Source organism: Phyllostomus discolor, chromosome 4 (assembly GCF_004126475.2).
Source record: "Phyllostomus discolor isolate MPI-MPIP mPhyDis1 chromosome 4, mPhyDis1.pri.v3, whole genome shotgun sequence".
Taxonomy (NCBI): domain Eukaryota; kingdom Metazoa; phylum Chordata; class Mammalia; order Chiroptera; family Phyllostomidae; genus Phyllostomus; species Phyllostomus discolor.
The window spans coordinates 125292834-125306120 of record NC_040906.2 but is presented as its reverse complement, the minus strand read 5'-3'; the positions used below and the strand labels follow the sequence as shown (position 1 = coordinate 125306120).

At 36.7% G+C, this 13287-nt stretch overlaps 1 protein-coding gene across 9 annotated transcripts in view; it reads right to left on the bottom strand.

Annotated features, from left to right (window-relative positions):
- Window positions 1-13072, bottom strand: part of LOC114494998 (muscular LMNA interacting protein) — a 235055-nt gene extending 221983 nt beyond the window's left edge. For all 9 annotated transcript variants that reach the window (XM_036024247.1, XM_036024249.1, XM_036024253.1 and 6 more), the window contains exon 1: window positions 12927-13072. In XM_036024247.1, coding sequence (XP_035880140.1) covers window positions 12927-12989 — 63 coding nt within the window. In that variant the 5' untranslated portion in view covers window positions 12990-13072. The remainder of the gene's footprint in view (window positions 1-12926) is intronic.
- Window positions 13073-13287: the final 215 nt, after the last annotated feature.

Below are 13287 nucleotides of genomic sequence, written 5' to 3'. Positions count from 1 at the left end.
AAAGTTGTAATAATTTACAATTCTACTTGAAGTATATGAAACTACATGTTTTATAGAAATACACTTAAATAAAAAAAAACTAACTGTTGGAGTTCCTTTCACAAGAAATTATCTTACATACAGGAAGAAAAATTCCAGATAAAGGTAAGAGACATAACTTATGATATACTGCATACAACAGTTTCTGGATTTAAAACTTTTTAAAATCAGTGCTGCTAACCATAGCTATGTTCTTCTTTTGAACACTTTACACAAAGATACCACACACACACACACACACACACACACACACACACACAGGATGCCTTCCTCCCACAACCCTCCTTCTACTTACCTAGATCCTCCCCCTCCTTCAGATACCCTGCCTTGATAAGTCTAGCAGTTTAGGTTATATTTTTTAATTGTATGAGCCATTTATTAGGTATGGTCCTAATTAATTACAACTCATAATTTAGCCATTTATTCCTATCTCTATATAGTATTTGCACTCATGTAATATAATTATTCTCCATGTTTCAAACAGTTTTATCGAGATGGGAGGATAAAGCTAACTTTCAGAACAAGCAGAAGTCCTTTCATTTTTCACTTTAACTATATTTTATTGGTTATGCTGTTAGACTTGCCCCAATATTTTCCCCTTTTCCCCCCTATGCCAAAACCCCAATCACTTGGGCAATCCCCATCCCTTCATTCCTGCCCATGTATCATGCATTTAAGTTCTTAGGCTACTCCCTTTCCTATACTGTACTTTACACCTCTGTGGCTACTCTGTGACTACCAATTTGTACTTTTTAATACCCTCACCTCCTCACCCATTCTCCCACACACCCTCTCCCATCTGGCAGCCATCAAAATGATCTCCATATCCATGATTATGCTTCTGTTCCTCTTGTTTGCTTAGCTTGTTTTTTAGATTCAGTTGATAGATATGTACTTACTGCTTTTTTATTGTTCATAGTTTTGTTCTTCTTTTTCTTAAATAAGGCCCTTTAAAATCTCATAAAATAGTGGTTTGGTGATGATGAACTCTAGTTTTTTCTTGTCTGAGAAGTTCTTTATCTACCCTTTGATTATAAATGATAGCTTTGCTGGGTAAAGCAATCTTAGCTATAGGTCGCTGCTTTTCATGACTTTGAATACTTCTTGCCAGTCCCTTCTAGCCTGCAAAGTTTCTTTTGAGAAATCACCTGACAGCATTATGGGAACTATAGGTAACTAACTGCTTTTCTCTTGCTGCTTTTAAGATCCTCTCTTTATCTTTAACCTTTGGCATTTTACTTATGATGTGTCTTGGTATGAGCCTGTTTGCATCCATCTTGTTTGGAACTCTGTGCTTCCTTGACTTGCATTCTATTTCTTTCACCAAATTAGGGAAGTTTTCTTTCATTTTTTTTAAACAGATTTCCAATTTCTTGCTCTTTCTCTACTCTTTCTGGCATCTCTACAATGTGAATGTTGGAACACTTGAACTTGTCTCAAAGGCTGCTTATACTATCCTGTTTTGTAGATTCTTTTTTCTTGTTGTTCTCATTGGGTGTTTTTTGCTTCCTTATGTTCCATATCATTACTTCAGTTCTTGGCTTTATTCATCCTACTGTTGATTCCCTGTAAATTGTTCTTTATTTCCATTGGTATATTCATCATTTATGCCTAGGTTTTTTCATACTGCTGAGATCCCCACTAAGCTCCTTGAGCATCCTTATAACCAGTGTTTTGAATTGTGCATCTAATAATTTGCTCATTTCCATTTTGTTCAGTTTCTTCTGGAGTTTTGATCTATTCTTTCTGGGCCATGTTTCTTTGCTTCCTCATTTTGTCAGCTTCCTTGTGCTTGTTTCTATGTATAGGTAGAGCTACTATGACTCCCTGTCTTGGTAGCATGGTGTAATATAGTAGGTATCCTACAGGGCCCAATGGCACAGGCTCCCCTATCATTCAAGCTGGGTACTTGAGGTATGCCCTTTGTGTAGGCTGAGCACACCATCCTCTTATAGTTGAGCCTTGATTGCTGTTGGCAAGTCAATGGGAGGGATTTAGCCCAGCCAGTTGGCTGCAAGGACTGTCTGTGACCACTGACCATCATGGAAAATCAACTGTGCAGGGGAAGGATGGTGATATTCCAGTGTGGTCTATAACTGTCCACTGGGTATGCAGGCTCTGGGGTTTTTCAGGTGGTATGGGCCAGGGTCAGTCACCACCTGTGTTCTACTCCTAGTCACCCAGCATGAGCTAGAAAGCAATGTGCAGATGGCTACTACTTGTGCTGAGCTTTGAGGTTCCTAGGCATATTCAAAATGGGATCCAAATCTGGCTGCTGCTAGTTCCAGGCCTTGGGTGGCCTAGCCATTGCTATGGGGGCTGGAGGCTCCCTGAGTTCTGTTGTTTGTTTGAGAGGATTTAGAAAGATGGCAAGCCTAAGCCTAATCCAGCTATTCATATGGAAAAGCCATAATTAGCAGCTTACGTGTACTGTAAATTGGGTGGGGCAGAGCCTCAGGGATTCCCCAGGGCAAAGCAAACCTTGTAAGCCAGGTTGATGGGGTCTCAGATATGGCTCCAGTCTGCCAGCTCTGTGCTTCTGTGTGGAGAGGGCTCAGAAAAGGAACAATGGCTTCTGCCTGCCTTTCTCTCTGGACAAAAGTTGTCCCACAGCTCTTGCCTTGATACCAGACACTTCAGCTCCTCCCTGTATGCCATGGGTGCCTTTCAAGCTGTGCCCCCAATGCCAAAGGTCAGAGGGAGTGAGTCTGAGTAAGTCTGTGCGCAGGCCCTTTAAGAGGCACTTCTTGGGAATCCGGTAGATCCCTTAACTGACTCAAACCCTGATGCTTTTTACAGCCAGAAGTTATAAGGACTTATCTTTCTGGAACTAGAACCCTGGACTGTGGGCCAAGTATGGGGCTGGGGCCCCTCACTCCCAGATATACCTCTCAGATTTTTATCTGCCACATGTGGGTAGGGACTAGCCTGGTTCAAGATTATGCATCTCCATGTCTTTGTGTCTCCTACCAGTCTGAATGGACGTAGTTTATTTAGTTCCATAGTTGTCGGACTTCCATTGAACTCAATTTCTGATGGTTCTGAGTAATGGCTGTTCTGTAGTTTAGTTGTAATTTTGATGTGGTTGTGCAAAGAGGTGAGCTGTGTTTATCTATGCCTCCATCTTGACCAGAAGTCTTAGAATAGTTATTTGTAACACTCTTATTTTTAAGTCTCTATCAGTCTTCACAAGACAGACATAAAATTAAAACTTAACAAAGTTTTGAAGATGACCCACTTCGTGGTGGGAAAGCAAGCATTGCCTCAGGTCTAATAGTCAGTTTGAAAGCATACATCATCTAAAGTGAACAAACACCAATCACAAGTCTAGGGTTTCTCCAAGCAAAAGAAGTGACTATACACCACTGTTACTCTCATTACTCTAATGAATACTGTGTGCATACTATGCATAGGCAGTTTTCAAAGATTTTGTCCCTCAGTCCATATACCAGCCTTAGGAGGCAAGCCATTATCCCATTTTACAGATGAGGAAACAGTAGCTCATACAGTTTGAGCACTCAAGCCTAGATTTGAGCCCTCACCCCACAGTTCTTTCATTTAACTATCAAAATCACTCTGGCACAAAGAAGATGAGTAAAAACTATAACTTTTTTTATTTTCAATTTCCAAACTTTTAAAATTGGCATAAAATTGTTTCTGTTGTATGCCCAGGAATTTTTTGGCATGCCATTTAACATAGCCTATGCAATAGTTCCATATAATGGTATTTATCTCTCAATAAAGAATAGGGAAGTTCTATAACACTCACCACATAGTGAAAACACAAAGCATCAAAGAAGAGTTTTAAAAATAAATTGAAAGGTTTCTGGTTCAAGATGGCTGATGGAATGCATGAGTTTCTCTCATATCTTTCTCTTGACCCCATTAAAATGAGAGTTAAGGAATTTTAAAAAAGAACATAGCCACAACAATAAGAGATATTGAAGGGTAGGTGTATCAGCTTGAAAAGGCATATTATAAATTTCTGGATGATGAAAAGGAGGTGGAGGTGTAACACTAGACAAAGCAGAGCTCCAGTCAGAAAGAGACCATAATAAATGCTTTACCAAACCCAACAGGGCCATCCAGAGTCAAGACAAATTCCATAGGGGATGGTACTGTGGTAGGATTGCAAAGAAGAGAATTCATTGAAAATCTCTAAGACCAATTCCCTTTCTCCTCCCACACCCCATGCAAAAGAATAGAAGCAGCCAGGAGGCCAACAAGCTGCAACCAAAGGACTCCCAGGATGGATGAGTGGATGGATGGATGAATGGATGAATGAATGGATGGATGGACGGACAGATGGATGGATGGGCAGAAGCAGATAGAACAATAAAACATGCAGGAATTTCCAGAATAAAAGCTGAACTCAACTAGAAAAGCAAAATAGTAATGAAAAAATTCTATTTCCCTTATTTCCTTCACACATTCTAAAAGAACTCTCTGTGATAAGCTTATTAATTCACGCTGACATTTTCTTCCTTCAGTCTCCCACTAGGACATGATATCCCAAAGAAACTATAATAGGTTCAGGAAAGCAATCCTGTGGGCTTTCTCATCTGCTCCTGGGATGAATGTCATCAAGTTAGTATTTAAAAGCATGAGGTGGTCTCTGAATTGCTACATTCTGACAATGACACGAGGCCTTTTTTGGAGAACAAACTGGGAGTGACATCTTCTACAGAAGCTATACATGCAAAGAAAATGCCCATTAACTGAAAAGAAAATTGATGAAAAGCCCTTTGAGAAATTTTTAGGTTATAAATAAAAGAGAAAGACCAGCAATTAAACCACAGACATCCTCTCGCCATTTTTAAAAATCACTTCCTTAACATTTATGAAGCTCATGTAGCAAAATCAGGCCCATGACTCTCTAAGCAATTACATCACTAACACAACAGTCTATTTGTCATTCCCTGAGGGGAGCCATACTTGGAACAGAACAACTAGATATGTAAGTAATTGTAATTCCCACAATGAGAATCTAGAAAATACCTCGCCACATGTACAGTGTGTTATAAACATCACTGTGAAAACTCAGCTCAGTTAGAGCCTGCAACCCATCTCCCTTCTGTTATTCACCATCACACAGAGCTGTAGCAAAAGATGCATTGAAACAGTACCTCTCAGACTTACATTATCAGCAGACACTGCTTTAATCAGCAGTGGTTTTCAAAGGACTGGATGGCTTCAAGAACTTCATTTGAACCATGAAGTAGAAATCTGGATCCTTATCAGTTTCACTTTACTTCCACTTCCCCTCCCCAGGATCTAACAAACACAGCCTTCATTTTTCTTAAAGGACTAAGGAAAGTGGAAATGGTGGCTAGGATTTTGCCATTTCCACACAGCCCACCTTTTCCCCAGCCTGCGGCAATGCAAAGGGACTAAAATTAGAGTTGCAAAGGCACCAAGATATCTGTGTCAGGCACAGCGCAGGGAGCAGTGCAGACTACAAAAGGGAATGAATAAGAGCTAAAGAAACCATTTTAGAAATAACATCTAAAATGCCGATATTATGTTTTCTACATTTTTATTCCTTATGAAAACACAGCATCCACTTTATTTTATGTAATATTATGAGAAAATAGAATGCTTTGCTTTGATAATATTTCAATATTAATATTGAGGCTACTTTCTTCACATATTCCATAATTTTCACCCATGATTCAATTCTCAAATCATTGTTGTTTCTCGGAAAATATAGAAAATATATGCAATTCAACTCACAAGCACTAAACTGTAAACTTCCTATACTACAAAAAAGGTTTAATCTAATAACAAGGATGTTTATTTTACATTTGGTGATGACATAGAAATATTAACTACTTGAAGGTTCCTAATGTTTGTATAAACAGGCATTATTTACCATGGAAAGGATTTAATAAGTTCACAGCCAAGGGACAGTTTCTACTGACTGACAAAATGCTAAAGAGCATAGCCATCTTTCCCAATCCAATACAACCCCTCACTTCATAGATAACAAAACCAAAGTTCAGTGATTTGTCAAAGGCCACACAAACACAAACTTAACACCAATACCAGCCTCCTAAAGTCAGACACAGCATGCTTTTCACCACACTAGACGGCACTTAGGAAGAGACAGAAGGCCTCTTTTTGGCGAGATGAAGTCCTCATCAGCATACACACACACACAGAGTTTTCATAGACGTGTATGATGGTATTCAGAACGCCTGCATGAACTCACCTTCCCTAATTCACCACTTCTCCAGTCCCATCATTCTGCAATTTATCATTCTACATGATGCAGAACTCAACATTCTGCAATTATGCCCACTACGATTTCAGTTCCCACTGCTTAGTAATTTCCTGTTGATCTCCATAGTCCACCATTATCCTGGCGCCTCATCTCCTTCCCCCTTTTTTGAATTTCATGCTACAAATTCTTCAGGTATTTTTTTAAAATTTATGTGTTACTGGCTCTATGGAGAGGAAGCCAGAAAAATGTTAGGGTAGGATTATTTCTTATGCAAAGAGACTTGAAATCAATTATTTAGTTTTTCACTTTGACCTGCCAAATGATCAGGATTCATGGCTCCTTTTTGCAGCCATACATCTTCAGCTGCAGTAAAACCAGAATCTTATTACTCATGATGCTTGAGGGATGTCTCAACTCTTTGGAATACTTATAACTTTCTAACACCAGGTGCAGACTGATCAATCCTGTATCCAATTCATTTACTTCTCAGAGAGTTCTTATCTCCCTTAGAAATGGGAATAAATTAATCTTACTAAAATCACGTAAGCAACACTAAGTTCAGAACTTCAGAGAATCCTACTTCTGAATTTCCTCCACTTGTCTTCCAGTTGAAGGATACTCATTGAGGCACTAACCATACAATTTTGTTCATTACTGCCCATCTGGTTTGTTGGGGGTTTTTTTTAAGTAATTATTTTCACTGAGTATTTTAAATGTCAACTTGTTACAGAGGTCTCGTCCTCTATGGAGAAAAGGGAATAATAAATTCAAAATATACTGCTGCTGAATGGGCCATCCTGGGCACAGTGCCAGATAGAGCTATAGAATGCACCGGAAGCACCACAAACGTGTTAGAGAGGCCAGCAGCATTCCTAAAGGTGCCCAGATGCCTGCCATTCTCCACGACGGTGTCACCCATAAAAGCAAACATGAGCCAGCAGCATAAGGGGCTTAATGTTTGGCGACAAATGAACTCACATTCCCTACCATCAGAATGACCACTCAGACAAAATGGACATTCAGTGCACCTTTATCAGTAAAATCCAGAATAGAGATGGCCATCGGTCCACTCTTACAAATAACAAAGGAATGAAAGGAAGTTTCCAAAATAAATAATAAAATGCCACAGAAAAGGAAATGTCATTGTTTTCATCTTTCCCTCATTTTGATCATTACCAAAATTAGTTTCGTACAGATCCAAGGCCATCAATTATGATCCAAGGATACAGAGATCTAGCATCTTCCTTATAGAGATTTACAACCCTAAATTTACCACTTATTTTATTATATAACCTTCTCAGGAATCATGTCTAGGTCAGAAACAACATTCAAGCCATGCTGAAAATAATCTCTCAATAACACATCAGAAATATCAGCAGTATAAATTTTTTCTTCAGGTATGTCAGTGCTTACTAGTGCCTGCAACCAATTATTATAGTTAGATACAGTTAGAAAAATAAATATAGACATAGACATTGGTTCAAAAATTGGGAGCTTCCTGGGGGAAATTTGAAACTGGCCCCTTTACATGAAGTGCAAGGAGAATGTTCTTGAGACATAAGAGGCAGACCGCTACAGACTGGTAGCTGGCAGGCTTAATACAGAAAGGAACTTACATATGAAGCTCGTCTTGGGTGTCTTCAGGACAAGATCTCTGCACCTGCCCACCAGAATCTTCAAAGCTTCTATAGAGGTTTTAATGGGGTCCAGCACCCTAAACTATTCAGATGTTCTCAACAATACATTTCGTGGTTGTGTCTTTGAAAACAGCTTCCACTGTGGAAATGGTGGGGAGCATGTACGTTCTAAGGACAGCAGTTGGTGGGGAGCCTCTGACTGCCCAGGGTCCCACTCATGGGTGAACCAGTGGTCAGGTCCTCTCGATGACCTCCTCCAACAGTGAACATTATTATGAAATCAAATATGTTACTGCATACAATGCTTTACAATTGTTCCTTTTGTTAAGACATTCTGATGACTATAGACCTGCTGTTGCAAATTCATGTGAGAAAAACAAATTTGGTATGTATTCATTTTGTCCACTTAGAATATTCCCAAGCTACTAAAAGTTACCATTACTATTTCATAATCTGCTTAAATATAATCAAAACATAATAATCTCCTTGGTGGCCAAGATTTTATCATGCGTGTTTCCACTGCATGGTACAGAGCTTAGTGCTCTGTCTTGTTTCAAATAGGCATTTGGAAGTGTGTATTGATTGAAAGACTCATTTTGTTTTTTCTGAGGACATTTCTACCAAGTAGATACTAGATTGCATCTCTGAAGATGCTCTCCAGCAAACTCAAACTTGCCATCAAATAATAACACAGGAATTATAACCAAAGTGCCAGTTCCAAGTTTTTTGTTTGTAATCCATCTCTTCTTAGTAAGTAATCAATTTTATTTGTATTAATTAAGCTATGAATTAATAACTAACTTAACCTTATTTAAAGAGCTACCCTTCTCTGAATTATCACAGAATTTTAAGATGCGTAATTTTCTGTATTTTTACATTCTGCCCACAGCATTTCTTCAATTTCTTTCTCTTTCATTGTAGCATTAAAAATGAAGCAGCATGATCTCGAGAAGATTGTTTGTGAGATCATAAGCAAATTTACATATTATTGAATATCTTCCTCCATTAAATTCAAAGTAAATTAAAAATATTTTAAATATAAAATGTAAAAATTCTATTATTTAAAATGTTGCCACCTTCTAATATGAGATATACCCTGTTTAAAAAAAAACTGTCAGATGACATAATTTCTTTCTCAAGCTCAGATAGTTACTTTTACTCAATAAAGTAATATTTATGGCATTTGGAAATTGTCTTCTGTGTTGATTTGTGTACATCAAATCTCAATAAAAAATCAGCTGTATGACATTCTTTTGCTATCATTATATTTGTGATATTTATTGAACATTTATTATTTGGTAAGATAGAATTGTTCCTTAAGACATATTTTACAAATATGATAGAAATTACTAGATTTATACATGAGATCTGCTTGTTCTTATCATCTTTTAGAGAAACCACTATTACATCAGAATGCTCTGAGGTACATGATCATTTTTACTATATTAAAATATGAATTGTTTCTTTTCATTATGAAAAGTAAATGTAAGTGAAATTCTTTGTTGGTGTATTTAATCTAAAAGAAAAATGGTTTGGAGAGAAGTCAGAATTCCTTGACTTAATTTTACTTATTTATTAGAACATACTAAATAGAAAGGTATTTATTTTTTAAATTCCTCCAAAAATAACTTCATATTATAGATATGATTCCCAGTTTGAATTTATTGCCATAAGTATCATTATTCTGAAACTGCAACTCACAAAAAATCAGGCAATTAATATGTTGACACAGGTTTTAAAGTGTGTTCCAAAGAACACTACTTAAAATGTTCACTGTCATTGCATACACATATTATAATGCACTATATTGGTAAGGAGTTTAACAAAGACTAGATTAACCTCCAGAGTGTATTATGGCCTTAAGTATTTAAAATGCAATATGAGTCTCCAAAGGGAAATATGCTGTATAGTGGATTTCCTACACAGAGTTCTATGAATGTTCTTGAGACTAGACCAGAACATCTTTTTATGGAGTAGTTTAGAAAATCAGAGTTCCAAGGAACATATTTTGGGAGAAACAGGATACAAGGGTTATTCAAGTCTGACCAGGAAAAACAAAGATGCTTTCAGCACCAACACCAATTATTGTGGAATCGACAAAACTGAACTGTATTGTTACAAAATAGCCCCCTTCCTTCCTCCACAAAAATTACTTTTAGTGTAATCTGACTTTTCAGAATCAGGCTTTGACTAAAGTATACAACACAGCTCAATATGCTGGTTTTTCAAGGGGTGGAAATGTCCTTATAAATCCATGCTAATTGATTTGTCTTTTTCATGTTTGAAAAATTGGGATGACATCTACCAATGTATGAGGACTTTAGATAAATTTGGCACGTTTTGAAGGAGTTGAGAATCACGGTTGTTTTTTTTTCTGATTATTGATGAATAGATATAAAAGTGGCACCTCCAATTGTCAAGCACCCATGAATCTACTTTTAATCACCAAAGAGCAACAAATTCAGGGCAAAAATATCAGTAGCTAAAGGTAGCAATTTCACTCACCCATATAAAGTACAGTTCATATTGGATATGTAGTAAAGAAACATACTTTATTTTTGTCTGTGTATTTGGATAGAATGAAGTAATGATTTTTTAAAATCTGCTGACTATTGGTTTTCTTACTTGCTATAAATCTTACCTTAAAATTTTGTTTTCAAATAAAGCCAACCATGCATATTGCTTAATTGTGTGATATGTAATACTATAATACTGTTCATGATAAAGATCTTAAGTATCCTTTAACTTAATTTTAAACCAGATGCATATTAAAACTCAATAATAATATATGTATGTTTAAATATTTTAATGGCATAATATTCTACCCTTTAAAAGTATATTTTTATAAACTTTACTATTTATAATGAATAAATTTAATACTTTTAAGAACTTACCGAACTCCACAAACACACATTTTAGACTGTATTCAGCAATCTAGCCAGTCATACTTTGTTACATTGGTATTAGCAAGGAATACAACACTCCATGAGCTGAACTTTTAGAATGTTTATTCATGTAAAGAGCCAAAGCGTTTAACTAAAATAAATTCTATTGAAAACTTTCTAAAATATCTATTTTCCAGCTCTCTTAAATAGAAATACTGAACAAAAGCTAACAGCGTCATCGGAATTCCTGTGCCTGAAAAGTGTTTGCATTACGAACCTGGTTCTGTTCGCCTGCACAGGCAATTGCCCCACATATTGAACTTTGAAGGTGTTCCCTCCCTCCCTGAGAACTGTTGCTTCTCAATGCAGATGGGACGTTCTTGTGCCTTCTGATCTGCCCCATATTTACCTCTAATCTTCTGGAAGTTCTGAAAGTTAATCAGAAACTAGCCCTAGGCCTCTCCCCCAGATAGTGTTTATAAATTCTGTGCTGCTTTCTCAGTTCTCACTTCTAGACTGGTGGTGGTGCTCAAGGTAGAATCAGGCATGCAGAAAGCCTGACCTTCCAGAAGGTGAAATGTTTATACACCAAATCATGTCAAATAATAAATGATCATTTTCAGTTTTGTTCACTTGCCCCATGTCCACTATGTTTATTTGCAGGACTTCCTGTAAAAGATTGCCAGGAAGATCTGGGTCATTGCACACTAATACACAGCAGCTCTTTATTACTATATTTATTTATTCTCTCATTCTGGTTCCATAAAGATTTTATTACCACTAAGCAAGTCTTTATGGTTAGCATATCTGAATTTTTCTTGTACTTTGCAATTCATTTCAGCTCTCTCTTTCTATATTAATAAATTTTGGATATGTGCTTTTAAAGTAAGTCAGGCCAAAAACAGTTTGCAAGTCACAGCTTCAGCCTAAGGATTTCACATACATTATAATTTTTTAATCCCCAGTACAGCCTTCAAATCAGGAATTACTGTTCCCTGTCTCACAAATAAATACATTAACTAAGACTGAGAAAGCTTAAGCAAAACCTGTAGTCCTACGTTTAGAAGTGTGAAGTGAGAATTCTCACCCAGACCTTTCCGAGTTAAAACATTGGTGAGTTCTGCAATAACGCATGGTTTTTAAAAACAGTTAAAAAGCAATAGTCTGTGGCCATTACACGTTTAGACAACCACATAGAAATGAGGTCCACAATTGATGTTCAAAAGTATGACCTGAATCCTTTAAGGAAAGGTTATATTTTATCCAATTTATTTCTTCAAGACTTTGAAATTCTAATACACTTTAGGAGGTTAAACCCAATATGGTTCTTTTTTTCATAATCCAAGTATTAAGATCATTAATAGTGCATAAATCTCAATTTCAGACATTCAGAGCAATGCATTCTCATGTGTTTAAGAAACCATGTTTTTATAGTCGATATGATTTCACTTTTTGCTACTTGCACTACTATTAAAGGTGACCATGCCCTTTTCTAACGTGAACTCTGTAGCCACAATAAGTTTACAAACATAATTAGCCTCCTATACCCATCAGGTGAACCATGATTCTACTCAAGGCAACAGTATATTTCTGTTCAAGAAAATACAGGTGACCACTATATTTCATTGATGTTTAATATTTCAACATCAAGGTAAAGTTACTTTTGCAACTTCTATTGCAAAAAAAAAATAAAACATTCTATAAACTTTATCCTTACATTAGAAGTTCATTAACTTATTCCAAAAAACATTAGAATATTCTATAATACTTAATATGTTTTCCTTGACATATATTCCTAGTATCTCCAAGAGAAATTAGACTTTGAACCTTTGCTAAGATTTACAGCAATGAATAAAATAAGTTTTCAATATTGAGGCAATCACATCAGGGCTCAAAATAAATTCATTCTGGCTTTTAAAGTGAAGGTAACCAAATTGAATTTGTCCATATTCCAGTAATGACAATTTTTTATTAACGACATTATTTTTAGTAAAGCCCATGGAATTCTTAACTTCAAGGTTGTTGACCAGAGAAACATGAAATTATAGACTGGCTAACACAATTTTCTAATCTGTGACAACTGCTTTTTCACTCTGGCAATTATGTTGTAAAACTACATATGCTAAATCTCACAAATCTTACCGTCAGTTTCTCCTCTAAATTCTCATTTAATAAGCTTCCTTTTTCATGCTTTTCAAATTCCATGTTGAAAGAGAGAGAGACACACAGAAAAAGAGAGATGCAGATTCTGTCTAGAAAATGATTTGACGTGCTTACATGTTAGATATTACAGGACATTCCAAGTTGTGAAAGCCCAGGACACTATCAGAACGCCCTGGCGATAATTTCTGGTTAGCTAGTGTTTCCATTTATAGATGTTCAATCCCCACAGACAGAGCACGGAAGAGAAGTCAGGCAGCTGGCCTCGGATCGTGATAAATGTCACTAGATATGAAAGCAAGTTCTCCAACAGAAAAATATTCCACCAGGTTAGGTTCCCTGA